General features: G+C 44.7%; 1 protein-coding gene and 1 long non-coding RNA gene across 8 annotated transcripts in view; one reads left to right on the plus strand and one right to left on the minus strand.

Moving 5' to 3' along the window:
• Positions 1–1,356: 1,356 nt before the first annotated feature.
• LOC309378924 lies at positions 1,357–2,797 on the minus strand. Its single transcript, XR_014172297.1, has 2 exons — positions 2,728–2,797; positions 1,357–1,797 (listed from the first exon to the last, which is right to left on the minus strand). It is a non-coding gene; the product is annotated as an uncharacterized lncRNA (long non-coding RNA).
• Positions 2,798–3,247: 450 nt separating this feature from the next.
• The window catches only part of IQSEC3 (IQ motif and Sec7 domain ArfGEF 3), a 133,745-nt gene continuing 114,324 nt past the window's right edge, over positions 3,248–22,668 (plus strand). For 5 of the 7 annotated variants that reach the window (XM_081926801.1, XM_081926806.1, XM_081926804.1 and 2 more), the window contains exon 1: positions 3,248–4,010. In XM_081926801.1, the coding sequence (XP_081782927.1) occupies positions 3,448–4,010 (563 nt within the window). In that variant the 5' untranslated portion in view covers positions 3,248–3,447. The remainder of the gene's footprint in view (positions 4,011–22,668) is intronic. The other 2 variants (XM_081926802.1, XM_081926808.1) reach the window with 1 other exon arrangement.

Consider the following 22,668-nt stretch of genomic DNA (forward strand, 5'->3'; position numbering starts at 1 on the left):
AATCTATAAGTCACCATCCTTTTTTTTTAACAAAAGGAAACTCAAAGTGGCTTACAAAACAGGGGCCCTGAAATTTATCAGGCCCTCCTTCTACATACAAAATGCCCAACAGTGAGTGGCAAGCATAGGAAGAGCCCTGCTGGATTAGCTCAAGGGTCCATCCAGTCCAGAACTGGAGGACCTTAGGCCTGGGGGCCTTTCTAGCCCTCAAAAGTCTCTCCAGGCCACACTCTTCACCAACTCTGTTCTGTGCCACCTCCATGTGCTTTTGCCTCCCTGGAATGTGTCCTAAAAACTGCAATAATCCTCTTGCTTGTTTGAATGGAGGGTGGGTGGAGAACTTCCTCTCCTTCATTGGAGGTTTCTAAGCAGAGGCTGGATGCCCACCTGTCATGTATGCTTTAATTGAGATTCCTGCATTGCAGGGGGTTGGACTAGATGATCCTCATGACCTCTTCTAACTCTACAATTCCGATTCCAAGCAGGTGTGTGTGTATAGGTGTAGAAACACCTGGCTCTTGCATGGCTGGAATGTAGCCTACTGTGCAAAGGTAAGAATCACTCCCCACATTTTTTGTCTCTAGTCTCACCTACCACTGGCATGTGGTTCCTTGTAATGGCATGAGGCCCTTGAAAAAAATTCCCCATCCCTGATCTAGTCAACCCCCCCTGGCTTCTCACAGTGACTAACTAGATACCTCTAACAAGCTACAAAAGCAGGACACGAAACGTTCCCCAAAAGCTGGTATAAAAAGGTAAAGGGATCCCTGACCATTAGGTCCAGTCGTGGGCGACTCCGGGGTTGTGGTGCTCATCTCGCTTTATGGCGGAGGGAGCCGGCATACATCTTCCGGGTCATGTGGCCAGCATGACTAAGCCGCTTCTGGCAAACCAGAGCAGCGCACGGAAATACCGTTTACCTTCCCGCTGGAGTGGTACCTATTTATCTACTTGCACTTTGACATGCTTTAGAACTGCTAGGTTGGCAGGAGCAGGGACCGAGCAACAGGAGCTCACCCTGTCATGGGGATTAGAACCGCCGACCTTCTGATTGGTTTAAACCACAGCGCCACCCACGTCCCAAAAGCTGGTATACAGTGGCCCCAAAAAAGCTTCCATTCTTCTGAGCATATGCAAAATTCTTTTCCCTGCTTGGCTGAATAACCAGGACAATATCACACTCTTCTGAGACTGCAGGCTCCAAGCCAGAAGTAGAAGCAGAAGAAGAAGAAGTGCAACTTTCACTCTGGTTTGAGCTAAAACATTTATCCTTAAGAAATTAAGCAGAAAATGGAGAAACAGGCAAACTGGGGAATGATACCAATAAGAATAGGAGAATAAAATTCACCAGTAAAGGAGACTTTCACGCAGAACTTTAAAGGAAGGGGGGGGAGGGAATGCAATATTTCTGTTACCAATAAATATACCTTTGTTTCATAGGGATTTATGTTCTTTTCTTCCAGCTGCTCCATATTAGGAGAGGAAGCAGATGCCAGACCGTTATTGAGAATGCCAGTCAAAAGCATGCCAGAATTATTCTGCACATTTTGTATAAAATCTTGGCCTGGAATATTAAGGGCAAAATCTAGAAAATTAGTTCCTATGATCAGGAAAAATGAAGGCAACCCAGGCCTGCCGCATCAGATGGCTGTGGGGTTTCTATGATGTAACAGCTCCTCTTGCTCACGGGGCTGGAAGTCGGAACTGTTCCATGGCATTTGCAAGAAAGCAGTGAGGGAAACAGGAGAGCGAGGGAAGCAGAGTAAATCTGGGCAGAGGTGGTACACAGCAGTTTCTCTAGCAAAGAAAATGAAGAATCTTTCATGCTATTGACTAAGTGTTGATATTTAAGAAACATGCTATATATGGTGTCCTGCTTTCCCCTCCAAAAAGAATCTAAACAAGAAGCATCAACCCACCCATCATGCAAAACACAAAGTAAAAAAGATCAGCAAATAGCACAGCGGCAATTGGCTGCTGAAAGCTGCAGAATAAGAAAAATACACAGCAGCCCACAACTAGCTAACAGTTTCTGTTGAAAGCTCCCCAAATTGCCATGTTTTGGTCAGGGAATGGAATCTGCTCAAGGATGGGTCTAGGCAGGCCTCCCGAGGGGGCGCACGATGCCCAGCCAGTGACGCAACAGAAGTGGCCAACTCCTTCTGTCCGCACCAAGGGGCATGTAGAACAGGTCATCTGGTGTTGATGGGATTGCATGGGGTGGGGATAAATGGGGAGGAAGGCAGCCACAGTATACAGTGAAAAGTAGCGGGGCAAGTAGGCTGCACACACGCTATACCTTTGAAGCACATTTTCCCCTCCTCAAAGAATTCTGGGCCCTGTGGTTGGTTGAGGGTTGCTGGGAACGGTATACAGTGGTACCTCGGGTTACAAATGCTTCAGGTTACAGACTCTGCAAACCCAGAAATATTACCTCGGGTTAAGAACTTTGCTTCAGGATAAGAACAGAAATTGTGCTGCGGCGGCGTGGCGGCAGCAGGAGGCCCCATTAGCTAAAAGTGGTGCTTCAGGTTAAGAACAGTTTCAGGTTAAGAACGGACCTCCGGAACGAATTAAGTTCTTAACCCGAGGTACCACTGTAGTACTTCTTTGAGGGGCAAACTACAGTGGCCAGAATCCCCCGAGGGAAAGAGTGGGCTTCGAAGTGCGCACGAGGCCACTTGCCCTGCGCCGTTTCCTTTCCCACACAGCCCTTTATTTTCCTACCTCGCTTCCTTCTCCCACATCCGAGTTTCTTGCTTCCCCGCACGTCGTCCGCCTTCCTTGCTCCCGCTCTAAAGGGCCCCCTGCTCCCTCACGCTCCCCGACCCTCTCCTTGTGCTTTCGTGACTCCGCTCACCTTTCCCCCCTTCCGTCCCGCTCCTTCCTCCCGCCTTCCCCCCTTCCTGCCCCGCGCTCGCTCGCTCGTTTCCCCCCCTCTTGCCCGGCCCCTCCCTGCTGCCCTCCTCCCCCAATTTCTCTCCCTTCCCCCGGCTGCGCGGGGCGGGAGGGGCGAGGAGAACAGGCCTGTTCCAGAAAGTCTCGTCACGCGCTCCTCCCCACGAGCCTCTCTCCAGCCCTGCTCGCCTCACGCCCGCCGCCAACTTCGCCCCCTCGCCTGCCGCGTCTCCCCGGGGAAGCGCCCCGGCCTCCCGGCCTCCTTCCCGCCCGAGCGGGTGGGCGGCGCGTCTCCGCCCTGGGCCCGCCCCGCTTGCGCGTGACGCGGAGGCCGCGAGGCTGCCGCCCGCCGCCCTTGCTGCGTGTGTAGGCTCTGGGCTGCGTGTGCGCGTGTGTCCACGCGAGCGAGGGAGCGAGGAGAAGGCGCGCGGGCGCGGAGGCGGCATCCTCCTCCTCCTCCTGCTGCTGCTGCTCCTCGTCTCCCCTCGGCCGGAGTCCCCTGTCAGGCGGAAGGCGAGGCGAGGCGGGCGCCGGGGCCCGCCGCGGGGCATGGAGAGCCTGCTGGAGAACCCGGTGCGCGCCGTGCTCTACCTGAAGGAGCTCACCGCCATCGTGCAGAACCAGCAGAGCCTCATCCACACGCAGCGCCAGCGCATCGACGAGCTGGAGAGGCGCCTGGACGAGCTCAGCTCCGAGAACCGCAGCCTCCGCCAGCAGCACGCGCTGCCCGAAGAGCCCACGCAGCAGCAGCCCAGGCTCCCTGCTCCGCCGCCGGCTTGCCCACCGGGTCCTCCCCAGGGCCAGCAGCAGCAGCCTTCGCCGCCGCTGCCGCCGCCGCCGCCACCTCCGGAGCAGCCTCGGCAGGAGCCGCTTCAGCACCCGCAACAGCTCCCGGCGCCTCCGCAGCCTCCCAGCAGCAGCAGCGGCAGCAGCAGCAAGCAAGCTCAGGCCAGCCCCAGCGGCAGCCGGACGCCCGCCGCCCACCAGCACCCTCCGCTCCACCACCACCACCACCCCGAGAAGGACGGCAGGGAGAAGAGCTGTTGCGCGGTCCTGCTCCAGCACAAGCCACCCCCGGCCATCGCCAAAGGCGTCTTGAGCAGGAGACCAGAGTAAGTCAGGAAGGGGAGGGGAAGCGGGAGGGAGGCGAGGAGGAAAGAGGGGGCTCTGGGTCTCCCAGAACCAACCCCTCCCCCGCCGCCCCCAAAATGAGAAATTCGTTTATTTGGTGCCTTCATACACCCCGCTTAACGCTGCCGTCTCCATCGGTGTGCAATCCGGTTCAGAAGACGGCAGGAAGATCCTAGGAGCAAGGATCCTGCCCCGCATACTGCCGCTGCAATCTGACGGAGTGGGCGGGTGGGGAAATCCCTTCCCCGGTGTATTTCCAATTTCCATAGGATGCCAGAGAAACGAAATGCTGCCTCGGCAAGGGGCGTTCAGTTCCCTGCTTCCTAGCTTCCTTTCTCCTATGTGTGATGATATATCGTCAGAAGAAGTTTACATTTTTGAAAACACAAGCCACTCTCCCCCTCCCCCCTTTTCTGTTGCAAAGCATGCCTTGCTTGTTTTCTGCCGGTTGTAAATATGTTTGTGATAGCCAAAGCAGGAAAAGAGGATTTCCTAGGAAGGCATAGGCTGGTGTCAGATTTTGCTCAATTGTTTGGGCAGTGCAGCTGCTTTACAGAACAAAAATTTCCAAACCGTAATAGCTCCTATTACACAACTAGGATTTCCCCTTTCATTAAAGATGCAGTAGGAAAACATTGCAGATACCTTTGCCTATTGACACGAACCTTCATACAGTATATTTGTGGTTCAGATTTCTTCTACCTGTGGGTTTATAAAGTGTGTTTGGGTGACTCTCGGTTTCTGAAGTGGCAAAGAATTGTTTTAAGGGGTTTTCTTTATCAGCAAAGAAAGCCTGGTTGTGTGTTTGTGTACAGTGTGACTGTGTGAATCTTATGTATGCATATGTGTTATTCAAGAGCTCAAATTTTGCTGCAATGAAGGTTCTAAAGTGGTACAGAAGAATCATGTTTTTTCCTGGGTTATGCATAAACTGAATTGTAATTGCCTAGTACCTTTGCAAATGCATCTAGCTTAGAGATATCTCACCTTTCTCTCCAAGGTCTTTTCAGGCAACAGATTCCATTAACCTCTTTGCATACATGTGGATGATAGAAGCCAGAGCTGCTATGGTACAGGGGAGAGATGAGAATAAAAATTCACTTGCAGGTACTTCAAGGATGTAGAAGTAAAGTTGCGTTTTTAAATTCAAGCCTTGACCTTTGACTTTAATGGCACTGAGGCCCATGAACAACATTTCATTTATAGTTTCAGGAGTGGGTTTCTTGCTTCCTTCTACCCTCTCCTATTTGTTGTAAGTGGGGAATATTTTCTGATCTTCATTTGTATATAGGATGTTTTCTGTAAATATGGGACTAGCAGCAGAACTGTGAAATCTTTCATTGTTTGGAGAGGTGGCCCATTTCTCTCTGAATGAGGCTGGTCAGAGAAAAGAACACATAATGGTAGTCATCTTTCCCTCAATGTGCAAAATGAATATTTCTCCAAACTATAGCTAGCCCTTTGCTATGAGCAGCTTGTAATCAAAAAGTCAACATCTTGTTTATTGGCTAATAGTAGTATGTGTTTTGCAGGTATGTGTTTTGCCAGGGGGTAAGTAAATTGCAGGATCGGGCCCATATTCCCTCCAAATGAAGCTGCAAGGTCTCTTCTGCTGCAAATTCCACGTATTGAAATGCGATTCAAACGGCGCTACTATATCAGCGTAAAAACAATTGTGTTAGAGAGGAATTTCATAAATCTATTTTAAAAACCCAAAACCTAGTGGGTTTTATGCAGTGAAGCCAGTGTTACAAATGTAGTATTGGCAAGATTTCCCTTTCATCTCCTCCTAATTTCTCACATACGTCACTAAGCAGAATGATGAGTCGGTTTCAATGCATGGTTCTGAATAGCTCTTTCCTGGGATACGAATCTTATTTATTGCAAACAGGGAAGAAGGGGATGGGACTATACCTGGTTAGTTCTTATCCAAATGCCCAGGTAGGAAGGTCTTCAGGACTCTGGCACTCATTGTTGAAAGGAGACAGAAGAGCAACCCCTGGTGCCCTCTCTGCTCACCATAATTAAGATAGCCTTCTGTTTTATTCTATAGCTTAACCAGAGAAATAGTTTGAGTAAAGATGCAAAGTGCAATATGTTTAGGAGATTTGTCTTCAGCACCCTTTATACATACATAAGAACTTCCTCTTGAAATATCTTTTACTGCTTTTGACTACTGTGTTGAATATTCCCCAAGTGCCTACAAGGCAATATCAGGGTCTTTTTATGCAGTAAATTTTGGGTTGGGAGGTGGTGGTGACAGGAAATATGGGTTATTGAAAGTACCCTATGTTCAAAACCATGCGTGAGCAAAGCTATCCCTACCATCCTTTGTCTATAATATTCTAGTATTTTCACAGTTGTAATTTGAACCCTAAATGCTGTAGTAGCTGCTTTTGGAACTGCTTCTTTCGTCTGATCCGGGACTCCTGTTGCTTGACTGGAATGATAATCGGGGTAGAAAATGGCCACTCTCTAAGCAGTACACACATGAGCTTCCTTAATATGTAACTATCATGCATGGGTAGAAGAGGCTTGAACTGATTCCCTCCCCACATCACCTGAAAGGGCTGAATAATGATATTGTAGTCCCTTGCAAATGCATTATGTTTTGGAAACAAAACTGCAGACAGCTCATTCTTCTACATGTATATGTATGCCCTCTCATCTTCAAGGACCACTCGAAGGCCTTGCTTTATTATGATATCATTACTGTGATATCATCTGGGAACCAGTCTGCTTTGAAGACACTGTAGTCATGCGTTAGAAGAGCTCACTGTGCAAAGCACAGAATGGAAAGGGGGTTGCTCCGGACAGACTGAACACATTTGCTGTGCCACTAACTTCCCGTGCTCAGTCCTTCTATTATCTTCAGCTAAAAATCTCATAAAAGGGATGTGGGTGGCGCTGTGGTCTAAACCACTGAGCCTAGGGCTTGCCAATTGGAAGGTCAGCGGTTCGAATTCCAGCGACTGGGTGAGCTCCCATTGCCCGGTCCCTGCTCCTGCCAACCTAGAAGTTTGGAAGCACGTCAGAGTGCAAGTAGATAAATAGGTACTGCTCTGGCGGGAAGGTAAACGCCGTTTCTGTGCTCTGGTTTCTGTGCTCTGGTTTCGCCAGAAGCAGCTTAGTCATGCTGGCCACATGACCCAGAAAAGCTGTCTGCGGACAAACGTCGGCTCCCTCGGCCTGTAAAGCGAGATGAGCGCCACAACCCCAGAGTTGTTTGCGACTGGACTTAACTGTCAGGGGTCCTTTACCTTTTTAAAGATCTCATGTATCATGATTGGGAATGCATATCGTGAAGAGAGCACTTTGGGGTGGCTTTTACTTAGGGGATGATCCACTGGGGCATTTTCCTGCATGGAGTGCTCTTGCACACTTCCTGGTGTGGTGCTGGCATTGTGTGGTTTCATCATGTCCCCTCCTGTTCTTATGACCTTGGAAGTGAAGCAGTCACATAGGAAACTGGTTTGATGCCATAACTTCCTGTGCCAACAGTGTTGGCATGGTAGGTCTACAGTCACCTGGAGGCAATGGTTTCCCTTTTACAGGTACTGGAGGGGCATGAGGAGGAGCTGTGCTGCAGTCTTCACCCACCCATCATTCTAGATAGATATGAAAAGGGCCTATTGGCTTCCATCCTGGTCTCAGAGTGTGCTCTGAAGGCACATGAGGCCACCACGTTGATGAAACTAGGTATATCTTGAAGTGGCTAGTTTTTGGATGGGTGACCATCTAAGAACACCACGGATGCATTGGAGGAAAGATTGGATAGCAGAGTAACAAAATAGACAGGTAAAATGAGAAGGAGAACTTCACCACAAAGAACTGTACTCCACAAAGCACTTAAACAAAGTTACCTTTTGAGTAGTTCTCCATCTCTGTCTTGCTCATACTTGGTCATCAGTAAGTCCCATTGATTTCAGTGGCATTTGCTTTCAAATAAGTCCTATTCTGAGGATGACAGCTTAGCAAACTCAGCTCTGCCTGCTGGTCTGTGGCACTGGTGTGTTGCATTGCCAGTACAATGCTGTATTTTGTGAACTTACTCTGGTGTAGCTCTTGGCATTCCTCATCCTAAGCACTTGATGCACTACTGGTGAGTCTTAGGATCAGGGTGCTATCTGGAGGCTTCTGTGAATTGAAACTAACTTAAATTCTGATTTTATAAGTGTCCTGTCTTTCTTGAACTTAATGTAATTTTTCTACTTATATGTATAAGTTGATCATTTTATAAAAACAGTATAGAGCTGTAATGAAAGAGCATCACAAGCAGAAATAAAGAGCCAGCTAAAAATCTCAGTCTTTTGGGTGTAATAGCAAGGCATGTTTGAACAAGAATACAGGAACACCTTTGCTACTCTGTAGGATTAATTTTTAAAGAGAAATAAGGACTGGAACTGATGAGGTTCCCCAAGGAGGTAATTCAAGATAACTGGAATTATCAGTTAGGTCTTTTTCTCAACCTTGCTGATGTTACTTTATGAGTGAGGATACTTAATGGGGATAAGGATTCTTTCAGTCACGTTGAACCCAGGCCATTTGTGTATCCATGTTTGTGGCTCAGGGTGCATACTCACATTCTGAGTTTTGTGACATGGGCTCATCTTCTTTCCTATAGTTCTGTGTGTTCCCTACTCCGTTAACTCTAAATAGCAAAGTTTACATCTGTTATACTGGAGATGGTTTAAAGTTCTCTCCAGCAGGTTCTCACTCAGCTCACTTAGAGCAGTGTTTCCCAAACTTGGGTCTTCAGCTATTTTTGGACTACATTTCCCATTATCCGTGACCACAGTTCTTGCTAGCTAAGGATGATGGGAGTAGTGGTCCAAAAACTTCTGGAGATAATAATAATAATAATAATAATAATAATAATAATAATAATAATAATTATTATTTATTATTTATACCCCACCTATCTGGCCGGGCTTCCCCAGCCACTCTGGGCGGCTTCCAAAAAAATATATTAAAATACTGTAATACATCAGACATTAAAAGCTTCCCTAAACAGGTCTGCCTTCAGATGTCTTCTAAAAGTCTTGTAGTTGTTGTTCTCTTTGACATCTGGTGGGAGGGCGTTCCACAGGGAGGGCGCCACTACCGAGAAGGCCCTCTGCCTGGTTCCCTGTAACTTAGCTTCTCGCAGTGAGGGAACCACCAGAAGGCCCTTGGTGCTGGATCTCAGTGTCCGGGTAAAGCAATGGGGGTGGAGACACTCCTTCAGATATACTGGACCGAGGCCATTTAGGGCTTTGAAGGTCAGCACCAACACTTTGAATTGTGCTTGGAAACGTACTGGGAGCCAATGTAGGTCTTTCAAGACCAGTGTTATGTGGTCTTGGGGGCCGCTTTCAGTCACCAGTCTAGCTGCCGTGTTCTGGATTAGTTGTAGTTTCTGGGTCACCTTCAAAGGTAGCCCCACGTAGAGCGCATTGTAGTAGTCCAAGTGGGAGATAACCAGAGCATGCACCACTCTGGCGAGGCAGTGTGCGGGCAGATAGGGTCTCAGCCTGTGTACCAGGTGGAGCTGGTAAACAGCTGCCCTGGACACAGATTTGACCTGCGCCTCCATGGACAGCTGTGAGTCTAGAATGACTCCCAGGCTGCGCACCTGGTCCTTCAGGGGCACAGTTACCCCATTCAGGACCAGGGAGTCCTCCACACCTGCCCACCTCCAGTCCCCCCAAAACAGTACTTCTGTCTTGTCAGGATTCAACCTCAGTCTGTTACATCTTGATAGAGCAAGCAAAAGGTAAAATGTAAAGTGTTCATGAATCTTGAGAAGGTGTACTTTGTGTCCCCAGCCTGAGGGCAACAGCTGAGAGAGGAAACTCGGGAAACTAGCTACTTGCCCATCTGGCCCAGTTTTGCTTTTCCCTCTAATTAGCATGGTTCTTTAGGGTTTCTGATGGAGAAATGGCTTTCTTATCACCTGCTATCTGAGCACTGGAGATGTCAGGGTTGAACCTGAGCTTCGGACAAGACAGGGTAGAAGTAGAGTCATATATACATAGAGTGGGTACTATTTACCTCTGGGAAGGACTATAGTTCATTGCTAGAACATCTGATTTGCATGCAGAATGTTGTAGGTTCAATCCCTGGCATCTCCTGGTAGGGCTGGGAGAAACCCCCGTCTGAAATCCTGGAAGGTGTCAGTGTACACCGGACTGAGCTGGACGGACCAGTGTCCTGACTCAGTACAAGACAGCTTCCTATGTTCTTCCGCTAAGCCTTTAACCCCTGAATCCCCATCCAGTAGCTGAAAGAAAGCCTAACTGCATTTTTCTGTGCATTCACCCCCCTGTTACCCTTTCTTCTTTCTGCCATCTCTTCCTCCAGTTGTAGAGATGCAGATTTTAAATGCCTTGTAGGTGGTAGGATTTGTTTCATTTATGTTGTGCTGTGAAGCATTGTGTGGATTGGTGATGCTGTGTTCATAATGTAAATTTTCCTTAAAAGGAATTGTAGGCAAAAGCCACCAAAACACGCATACAAATTCACAAAACTGTACACTATAGTATACAGTGAGTATTATTTCTCTGGCAAGAAAGAGATCACTTATGCAGAGAACTGTTAATTGCTGCTATGCATAAAAGGTGGTTGAGGCCTAATGCAGATCTTTCCTGCAGAACGAGAGGTGGAGGAATAGATGGGAGGGGGGTGCATGTGTTGATTTTACTGCGGGAATGAGGCTGGTTGCTCCATTTCATTCCTCTTTTCTGTCTAAGAACCTCTTGCACGAGTGCTGCTCTTAAATCTTTAGAGGCCAACCATTTCCCTCACCCAAATGCAAAAAATAAAATTAAATTAAAAATAAGGTAATCTGTTCTGGAATGTTTGGTGTCTCCTTTTCTCCTACCCCCCAGAAAAGCATGTCAGATTAGTATCCGAAAGAAGCAGGCAAGAAAGCTACCTTGATCAGACAATTTCCTGTTGTAAGACTCAGCTTCAGCTTCAAATTACTCCCAGATGCATGGAGCATAATTTCTGCCCCCGCACCATTTTTCAGAACACTAGGCAGCCATCCCCATTTTTTTGCTGTTCCCTCAAGACCCTTTTTATGATTGAATTACAGCAAGGGAAGAATTACACACCTTAACCTAGATGGTCTCACATCCTGCTTCCTTTCTATCTTGACAGAATTCTCTCGGTGGGCTCACTTGCATAACCAGAAGCCCAAAACAGGCATTCCTGGGCACACAGACAACTTGGTTGTGAGTCTGAACCATTTTTGTTGGGGGGGATTAGAATCCAACAACTTACAATGTTTTGGGGCTTTTTTTGTCACTGACCTGTAAAAAGCAGACATTAAAGTGTTTCATGGCTTCATTCTCAACACGAATAAACATTGTTAGTCTGAATTATTTAAAGTAACTGCCATCAAACCCAAATAATTATTGACAATGCAGAATACTGACTGCTGGGCCACTTGAATGACACAGATTGTGCCACCTTGCTTGCATCAAAGAGGTCAGTGTTGCAGGCAAAAGGACCAGTGTAAATAAGAATGTCAGAGGAGCCTGGCTACTGGGTTAGCTTTTCTTGTCCAGCATCCTCTGACCCAAAATGGCCAACTGGTCAAGTCATACACAGGCAGGACAAGAACACAATAGTAATAAAGAGCATCTATACAGCTGTTGAGTGTGTGTGTATACCACCCTTATAGTGAAAGTCAGCGTTATTGTTATAATACAGATGTGAGGAGGTGGCACAGCTAGGGTATGGTAACGTCAAGTCAGGGTTTTGTTGGAGAGGGTAGAGTTTTCAGTGTGTGCAAATAGGAGAGAAAGGGAGTCAAGATCGCAGCATGGTTCAAAGGCTTGCTCTTAAATATATTCAAGGCAATTACAAATAGAGAGTGCCAGTGTGCAATGTTTGTTGTTGTTACATCATCATAATCAGCTATGGGCGTTTCTGAATAATAAAGTGTGGTCTGAAATGTGAAGTAGAGTGGGGGGTTTTTAGGGGGGAAGGGAAGCCTTCCAATAATGAGCTCATGTGGCAAATTCTGGCAGAAATGTAGTCAAACTGTGGTCAGTGTGGAGCAAGGTATTGGCATATTTGGGGAATCCTAATGTTTTGTAAAAGTACAGAGTCTATCTAGCTATCTATCTAGCTAGCTATATCTATCTCTCTATCTATCTTTCTATCTATCTATGGGACACAAACCAATCCTGTGAGAATTGAGCATGTTGGCTTTCTGTTAGAAAAGCCTGCTTAGCTTAATTAAAGTAACTTCATCAGCTGCCTTAAGATGAGGGGTAGCTAACCTGTGGTCCTCCAGACATTGTGGGACTGCAGTTTCCATCACCACTGACCACACAGCCTGGGGTTGATGGGAGTTTGAGTCCAACAAAATCTGGAGGGCCACAGGGTTGCTACCTCTTCTTAACACCATGCCCTGAGAGCTTAGGGATTGGATAATGTGTGCTATCCTGTACATGTTTACTCAGAATTAACTCAGAAGTTAAGTAAGCATTATTTCCCCTGCATGTTGATTTGGAAATACCGGTAAATCCTACTGTAATTCACTTCAATTTACAAGGCCCATAGATGTCTAAACTAACTTTCTCGCTAGATTTCAGTAGATCTATGGTTTAAAGCATGGTTGCCATGTTGGCCCTCAAGGAAAAGAAACATGAAATAGCTGAGAACTTTTTTTCTTGCCTCATCAAGAGGTCTGTGTTCTTCAGACACTTGCATCCTCCTTGTATCTGAATAAATTTTTCATTGCCAGTAACAAAACCTGATTCTGATGAATCAAAGATGTGTTCGTACAACAGAAGTGATTAGTCATATGGTATAAACCCAATCTAGTGCTGGGTCCCGTCCCCCCAGATTCTTAGGGATGCACCACCCTTGAACTCTGCTGTACCTGCCTTCATTTCTGTCCCCCGTGGGTATTCTTTGTGATGGGGAGAAGCCAATGAACCAAGCTCAGCTACTCTATGTGTCCAACCATACTTTCCCAAGCATTAGAATGTCACCCTTTCTTTGTCACCCATCTTTCTGTTCAAACTCACCCCAACAATTTCTCACTTGGGCTCTAGATGTATAATTACTTTTATAGACACAGATATGGAACCTCCCTCCCCCTCCCTCCCTCTCTCTCCCCCTCCCTTCTTGTGTGTTTGTGCAAAGAAATGCAGAAAATGCCTATTGGGGCAAGGAATAATTGTTGCCTTCCAAGGCTGTTTCTTATTTTTAAAAATAGTTGGGATTTTCATTATGCGCATTATGTGTGTAACATGCAGTTTGCCCTCCAGCAGTGGGTTACGTTGCATCTTACGTAGGTCTTACATAGGTCTTACGTAGGTCTATTCACAAGATGTGAACAAAAAGATAAATATGAGAACCATTTGGGGTGGTTTTTTTGGTTTTGTTTTGCTAAGAGTTGAGGCCATTATGTTCTTTTTTTTTCTTTAGTTCAATAAACACAATTATGTAAGTTTCAAACAGAAATTGCATTTGCAGGAGGTGCTGTTCTCCATTTGAGGGGGGAAAGCAGGCTATGCATTAGTTCTTTATATAATGGATTTTCTCTGCGATAAAGTCGTTACACAACCCCAAACAGCTACTTACTTTAGCACTAAAATTAGAGTAAATATTATGAGCCATTACTCGCGTTAAAATAATTCTAGCTATATTTGTTCATTGCCCCAGTAAAATGAGTATAATTGAGTAATGATCCTGCATTCTCAGAATCTTGAGTGATTGGATTTAAAGAGGGGCAAGGGTTGAACACAGCTGGAATAAGAAACGCAGGACTGACTGTCTTCCATGCCAACGTCTTGTTCTCAGATTCAGCCATGATGCTTTGAGGCTTTATCTGCTGTCATCACCCAGGGATGTCACCCTGAAAATTATGGCAGCAAATCAAGTTATGAAGTGCACATATTTATCTGCATTCTGGATTTGTTTGCAGTGCTGATGCACCTCCTTTGTGATTCTGTCATGCCTCCCAAAAAATTGAAACAGTATCCTTCCAGCTGAATGCCCAGGCTCAACCAGCGACACGCTGTTAAAAGAGATTTAGAGTTCAGGACAGAAGAGTTGACACAGAACAGATTCAGTACCATGGACAGCAGCTAAGCTATCAGCCTGTTTGAAACAGAGTTGTGTCCCAATGTCCTCTTGAATAATGTTCACCCTATTTGTGGGCAGAGAAATTGTGGGGTGGGAACCATTTTACTGAATTTCTGTAGGGAGAAGAAAAAATTGCAGGCTGTTTCTTGAGGGGGAGATGGTGGTATCACAGGTTTCTTCTTCTTCTCCGAATGGTAGTTCCGCCCACTTTTGCCACTGAAAGTTGAGCAGATGTGTTGACGGCTTAGGCACTGTTTTGTATTCCCAGCAGTACTCCAATACTTGCATTAGGATGGGATTTTGTGAGGGAAGGGAATGGCAGGTACCACACAAAAAATCTGCAAAAGTTGCCTTTTCCTAAGGGGTTAGAAAGAAGAAAATATTTGGCTCATCTGTAGTTTAAAATGCATTGAACATGTATATGCATCAAGAAATGGAGGTGTTACAGCAGTGATGTACAAGCCAAATATCCACAGCTTTTGCTGTAATGATTAAAAGATACTCCGATACTAACAGGTTTAATGGTGCAGGCCCAGTTATTACTCCTGATCTCAGGCAGGTGAGTCAAGGACCTTTGAGATTTCATCCACACTGTGTGGTGGACCTTTGAACAAGACAGCACTGCAGTGGGATAATAATAATAATAATAATAATAATAATAATAATAATAATAATAATAATAATTTTATTATTTATATGCCACCCATCTGACTGGGTTGCTCCAGCTACTCTGGGTGGCTTCCAACAAAATATTAATAGACAAAGAACCTCAAACATTAAAAAATTCTGTACAGGGCTGCATTCATATGTCTTCTAAAAGTCAGATAGATGTTGATTTTCTTGGGAGTTCATTGCACAGGGCAGACACCACTACTGAGAAGGCCCTCTGCCTGGTTCCCTTTAACCTCACTTCTTGCAATGACGGTATCATCAGAAGGCCCTCGGATGAAACCATGGAAAAACAGATCCCACATCAATTTTTCAATATGTAAAGAAGACTATAAAAAGTGAAACAAATATTTGCAAATGCTCAAAGTTCACCAACATTTCCAGTTTTGCCACTCATCTCTTGAAAGTGAAATTCAGACTTCAGAATTTGGATTTTAAATACAAACTTCTAACCTCAAAATGTGAAACTCAAGTCATTGCCATCTCTTGATAGCTTTAGCAGGCATCAAATTAGTCACCTGACTAATACCATTGCATGTCATCCATCAAATGCTAAAACAATTGCATGAAAAATATAAATGGGTGTCAGCCATTAAATGGTGTCAAATACACATTGCATATCAACTGCCAAATAGCAATTGTCATTCATTCATTGAATATTCAAGTCAAATGTCATGGTGTGTCCAATATTTGGGAAATATTAAGCAAATATGCAAGTATATTCATGATCAAAAATAGCAGCTGGAATTTTCGAGCAGCAAATTAAAGTCCTTCACCAAAGGAACTGTTTTGAATTCTGCCTTTTAATAGACATTCTGTCATTTAAGAGATATTAATAGTTATTTCAAAACATTTATTGCAAATAGGAGTCTGCAGAACTTGTACTACATGTGGGTGATGGATGCATGCTGCCTATTTATAAGTCCAGGGTACAATAGAACCCCATTCTATAGAACTCCTTGACTGAGATAACAGGGTTGGTTCCAATTCAGGATGGCATTGTGATCATTGTGAACTGCCCTATTTATTAAATCATCTGAGTCAGTTGTTCATGTGGGCAAGCAATTTTATGCCGTGGTTAAGGCAGGGCTAGGGAACCTGGACCTTCCAGAGGCTGCTAGGCTCCAACTCCCATCAGCCCCAGACAGTATAGCCAATGGTCAGGGATGATGGGAATTGTATCTGGGTTATTGTGTCAGACTCGGACTGGGCTGAAATCCCCACTCAGCCAAGAAACTCACTGGGTGACCTTGAGCCAGTCCTATTCCTTCAGGCTCATCAATGTCGCAAGGCAGTTGTAAGGATAAGGTACGTGTGCTGCTTTGGGCTCCTTGAGGGTCATGTGCATGTAATACATAAATAAATATACAGCAGTCATTTTAACTTACCGCTGCTTAGAGAGCAAGGAAAATTGCATGGCATGAACGGAATAATCAGGTTTGTGCAACATAAAAATGCATCAGAGCCTGGCAAAGCGAAATGGGTGGACAGTGGCATGGATGCAGTGAGACATGCCAGGCAGGGGGACAAAGAGCCCTTGGCTAAGGACAGATCCCTGTGAAATTCAAGCTGAGAAGTGAAGGCTTTGGCAAAGGAACCCAGCCAATGAGACTGGATCCTAGTGTGGAGAACTGATAACCATACAAGATGCGACACTGCTTAAGAATGCTGCTCCATCGCAGCAGAAATAAGGGCTTTACTGATGCTGTCAACACTATAGGGCGCTAGGAGCAATAGAGCACTCTAGATCTGCTAGTCTGACTCTTGGAACCAATCGATTAAAGTACACCAGGACCCTATTTTGAGTAATATGAAGCACATTTCTGCCAGCTGAGGTCATGCTTGGACTTGATAAAACCCAGACATGGTAGAATGGACTGTTGTCAATTCAGGCTGCAGGTAGAGGGATATTTCTTCTGAATGCTCCTCCATATAGAATCAGAAAGGTTTTAGGAAATCATAAAGGAACATTTTTTAAAAAAGTGATCCAGAGGCTGAAGCAGCACAGCCATTTAGCCCTTCAGTTGTCTCTCTTGTAGACCACGGCTCCCCTTACTACTACTACTACGGCTCCCCTTACTACACAGGCACTACTGACCCATCTTGTTGGCAGTGACCTGAGGGGGTCACTCTTTGTTGCTGTTGTTGCTGATTTCATGTTTCTTCCTTCCTTGGGAGTGAACGGCAATAAAAATACAATCTATACAGTAAAAGACTAAGAATACTGTATATCCTTAAGAACCCAATATAAATAACACCAGCTGCTGGAGACATTTGTGAACAAATATATCTTTAGTCTGCATGTACTAGTGACACATAACGTTTGTTCTGCACTTGTGAGAAATCAATCTTTTAGTGTGGCAGCACCTGTTCTCTGGAATTTACTGCCTATTTGTATTACGCAGGAGCCTTCATTGCATGGTTTTTGACACCTTCTAAAAGCTTTTATGCTGCTTAGACAAACCTACCTTGTAATTTTTTTACCTTCCCCTCCGCCCTTTTAAGCTGCTGATTTTATCTGTATTTTGATAATTCACAGAATCATAGAATTGTAGAGTTGGAAGGGACCCCCAAAGTCATCTAGCCTCCTGTAATGCAGGAATCTCAACTAAAGCATCCGTGACAGATGACCATCCAACCTCTGCTTAAAAACCTCCCAGGAAGGAGAGTCCACCACCTCTTGTGGGAGTCTGTTCCACTGTTGAACAGCGTGCTTGAAATCTCATTTTTTTGTAACTTGAAGCCATTGGTTGTATTATGTCCACTGTTTTTTATGTCTGTTTTTATTGCTATTTTTAAAATGAATATTTTATACCCCTTAGAGATCTTTTTATTAAGTGGTTGGGGCGTGTACTGTATCTTACCGTGTATAAGACACCCCCATTTATAAGATGACCCCTATTTTTTTTAACCCCAAATTAAGAAATTAAGTTGCTTAGCTTTTTTGGGGGGGTGGGGGAGGTCACTTCCGCCAATCACTTACCCATCTGCCCGCCACTGCTGATTGCTTGCCACAGCCACTGCCAATTGCACACCTCACCGCAGCCACCAATTATCTGCCCGCTCACTGCCACCAACAGCCCACCCGCCCACTTGCTGCAGCCGCCAATCACCTGCCCGCCTCGTCACAGCCACAGCCAATTGCCAGCAGGCCTTGCCGCAGCCACCAATCACCCGCCCAATCTCTTCTGCCAATCTCCTGCTTGCTGCTACCATTAATCACATGTCTCCCCTCTGCATTCACTATCCGTGTCTAAGACGACACCCAATTTTTGCCAATTTTTTTACAGCAAAAAGCATTGTCTTATACACAGAAAAATATGGTATATATGAAAAAATAGGTAGGGGACAAACATATCTTACCTTGGAGGGGGGGCATCCTGGCAGTGTGGTGAGTTTCAGGTAAAAGGTACTTTTTAGGAAAAAGTATGGGCTTTACCCCTTGACATACTTTGAGTGAAGACTTTGGCTCTTCAGTTTATTTGAACTAAACACCCCCTGACATACATGAAATTTGGTACTGATCAGTTATCTTACCTAATAGATTTATGACAAGCAGAATTCATCCTGTGCTAGCAAGTCTTCCACTTGAAGTAGAGGGACAGTCAATTAATGCTTTAAATGCTGTGAAACAAAAATCTGATCTGATTCTTTGGGTTTGTCAGAAAAAAAATGTATTGAGGACAAATTAGGATTATGACCACGTATTGTCTAATGGTGGTTCTGGCTGACTTATTAATGGGTGGTGATAATGCAAACTATTATTAGGGCTAAATGTGATGTAAGTGCCACATCTGCTGCTGTTTCTCAGTCTCTTTTTAAAATTCCTCTTAACATCAAATAGAAACAGCATGTGACATGAAATCACGATGTGAGACAAGGCAGGGAGATGTGTCGTTTTGTGATGGCTAATTCAGCTCATTCCGTCCAGATGCTAAACTGGGTGCTGCTCATAAACTGGGGAAGGATCCAAATTCACCAGCTTAGCTTAAAAAGAAAGTGTAGGATCTATGCAGGGAAAAATGAACTAAATTAGAGTATGTTAGAAAATTGTTTGTTTAGATATCCTGAGATACAGTAGGCTTTTTGTTTCCTATTGGATAATTCATTGGCAAAGTCACCATTTTGGAAACACAACGAGTTGTTTAACCCATGATTTCACAAATGCATTCTGGAAGACACAGACTTTTAGTGGCTGATGAGTTAACTTTTATGATGTCAATTATGTAACTTAAGATAATTATTTTAATGTTTTTGTTTGCTATGTTTTTATATTATCTTACATTTCTAAACAACACTGTCACCATTTTTTGTGAAGGGCAATATAGAAATAACTAATTATGGTTTTGTTGTAGTTAATCTTTAAGGTGCCACACTATTCTTTTGTTTTTTTTAATAAGCACAGCATTTTTTAAAATACTGATTTGAATTGATATCTGATTTATTCTTTGCTTCTTAATTGATTGTACGTGAGTTTTCTTTGGTTTGTAAATTTTCTTTGGTTTATTAATTGAACAAAATCTTTAATGGAAAATTGCTTTTCCTTTTCCTGAAACCATTAGGGAGAAGGAGGCACGGTCGCCTTAGCTGGTGATGATGGGATGATATAATAGTAGCCAGAAGTTGCATATGCCATTCACTTTATAAAGACTGGCTAGAGATAGTCAGAACTGAAGATAACAAGCCTGACACAACTGCTTACAGATTGTATTGCTTTCTTATTTAAATTCTTATTTTATTTGTTTTAAATATATGACCATATTGTTATAATCCACCCTGGAACACTTCTGCTGAAATCCTATAATAAATACATAAGAATCTGAGCAGAAACCTCTCTGAGCCTTCTGTATGAAATAATTTTAACTAGGGGCATCAGAGTTTGATCTGTGCAACTTTCTGAGTTACGGTCCTTTCCAAACCTAATCTAAATTCAATTAGATTGGCTAATTTATCAAGCTTAAATTATGCAAATTAGCATTTATTTAAATACATTGACATTGTTTATTCTGTTTTTTTTAGACTTGAACAAGTACATTAAGCAGGGAACAGATACCCCTATTCGCCTTTCAGCTGGAAAAAACCTTTCTAGCATTCATTTTACCCTCCAACTCTTCCTCACAAGGCATACCCAAACCCTTCCAAGACTATCATGATCCCTCTTTAAAAGTGGAAATTCCCTGCATCTTGAATTCTGTGCTGGATATTTGTGTCTTGCCCTAGTGCATTAGTGACATTGCAGGATAGACACAACCCTGTTTATGATTAACCGGAAGTATCTATCCAGGAACATACTATTGGCAAGCAGTTCCTAGCATTGCTGGTCCAATTCTCATGTACTTTATTATTTGTCTGTGTCAGTGCTGGGCTGCAGGGAGCCAAAAGTCAGGAACAAGGAGTCATTGTCCAGAAGTCAGAAGGTAGGGGTCAGGCACAGTAGAGACTTGTTGCCCAGGCAAAGTCATAATCTGAGCTGGAAGCGCTTTTAGTCCTTCCAGGTCAGGGACAGCCAAAGCCAGCTTTGACGACTGGCACCACTGGAATTGGAGACCCAATGGACATTCAAACCAGTGTAGCCCCAGTGGCTCAACACAAAGGACAATAAGTGCACAGGTCTGTGGTTTCCTGGTTCTAGTCCTGCCAGGAAAACATCTGAGGGGTACCGCTGAAAAGTGAAAACTGTGAATGTGAGAAACACATGTTTGAAACCACGTGTCTCTCACAGGTGCATCATTAGAGAGGTTGTACTGGATCAAGCTCCTTGCTAGGTATACGCTTTGTGGCAAACCTCAGTTCACTGCAGTTTAAGTTTACAAAGCTGCCTAAGTTATCAGGTACCATAATTGCCTGAGGTTGTGTTTTGGAGAATGGGACCAGCTTGTTGTTGCATGTGTTCTCTAACAACACAAATGCTTTGTAATACTATACTGTGTAAACTGTTAATCCTCTGTTTATGCAGCATAGAAACAGACTGCCCACGCAGTCATAGTGTAGTGAATCCAAATGCTCACTAGAACGCCACGTCAAGAATTAAAATGTGCTCATGGTCAGATTTAGCCACAGATATGTGACATGAAGAGATTTTTTCTTTACTGCTAGGCAGAGTTCTTGCCTTGTGTCTGGTGGTTGAGAATAAGAATACATCTTGGGGATATTACTTTGGAATAGCTACTTGGAGATGCTACTTTGGCTGGCTGGAATAGATTCCTGATCCCTCGTTGGTTTTAGCTTTTCAAGGTGTGAGAGAACACAGCCCACTGTCTCCTTACCCATCCAATCTTTCCCCTCCCCACACAGTTTCTCGTTTACATTGCTTTGTCTGCTAGATTATTCTTTCTCCTGGATTTGCCTGGGATTTCATCTACCTCTCTCTCTCAACTGTGAATTTGCTTCTTATTATTTTCTCTCTCCTCTTTTCAGCATTCAGTTATGGTTTATTTCTTCCTCTTTATCTCGATAAGAATCCTTCTTTTATTTTCCCCTCGGGGAGGAAAGACCATTTGAGAAAGCAGAAAGAAATGTTCTCAATGCAACAGAGGGGGGGGGAATTATTTGATTTGTTACAAAATTGCATCTCTTGTGTTATCTTTAGTTGCGCTGCAGCCAGAGAAGAATAGGAAGAAGAAGGAAATAATAATGTATGATAGGTTAGTAAGCTGGAGACAGGGACTTTACTACACAGCACCTAGCACAACTTTAATGTGCTTGATAAATAACTACTGCAGAGGTGGGAAACCTTCTATGACTTGGTGGGCCAGATCTTTATCTCTTCTCATCCCACAGACAGGAGCAGAGCCACCCACCTTTCAGTCATCTGACATCATGATTATAGCAAGTGACTGATGGGTGGGAGTGGTCCCACCCACCCGTCAAAGTTGATGAGTGGGTGGGACCCACAGGAAACATTCTGGTGAAGCAATACCCACGAGGACTTCCCCATACATCAGCTGATGAGTGGAGAGTTCGGTCCTGGTCTTTGCAGGGTCTGCTTTGCCAGTGCATTTAATCCACTGCTGACAGCTGATAGGTGGGTATGGCTTTGGTAAAATGGACCTGTGGACCAGTTTGGACCCCTTAGCAGGGTCAAGGCAGGCAGGCGAAATTCTGACCTTCAGGAAAAGAAGCAAAGTTGGGAGGAAGCTGGCTAAGAGGCCTGCACTGGAGTGGGCTGACTTTGAATGGCAAGATCAATCATATATATATATATAGAGAGAGAGAGAGAGAGAGCACAAGTGCCCCAAGGTCCACCAACTGGACCAAAGCCAATGTACAACATTTTGATGCATGAGGTGCAGCAGCAAATGGCACATAGCGCCCAAGGCTTGTTTAGTTATTTTGGCATCTGAGGCAAAAAGGAAAGAAAAAGTCCATAAGTGTGTCTCACTCTCCTTCCAACCATGGTAGGCAAAAGATAGACCGGGGTGTACTGGAGGATTTTTTTGGTAATTTACAGCTAATGAGGAAGAGGCTGCTTCAACAGGGCAAATTTAGTGGATTCAGTAGGGTTCCTGGCATATTTTTCACAGTACTGTCCTCGTCAGTAGGTCACCTCAGATATTTCCTCCATTTAACATGGATGTATCATTTCCGTGTTTGTCATGTGTTAGGTTTCCCACACAAATAGTAAATCCATTCACCCTCTGCCCCCCACCCTACCCCAGGTTCATGCACTGTCCCCGGGTGTGTGTGTGTGTGTGTGAAGCCACAGCCACCACAGGCGCCCGCAACATATGCGATGCCACTGCGCACTGCAAACTTTCCTATGCTCGGTCATCACTGAAGAATGCTGTCTGACATTTGTTTTTATTGAGGGGTGGTGGTAATTCAACCAGTGGATGTCTAACAGGGGTTTTAAGAAGGTTGCCCGAGGTCCATCCGTCCATA

This window comes from Podarcis melisellensis, assembly GCF_964234715.1.
Source record: "Podarcis melisellensis genome assembly, chromosome: 10".
In the NCBI taxonomy this organism is placed as follows: domain Eukaryota; kingdom Metazoa; phylum Chordata; class Lepidosauria; order Squamata; family Lacertidae; genus Podarcis; species Podarcis melisellensis.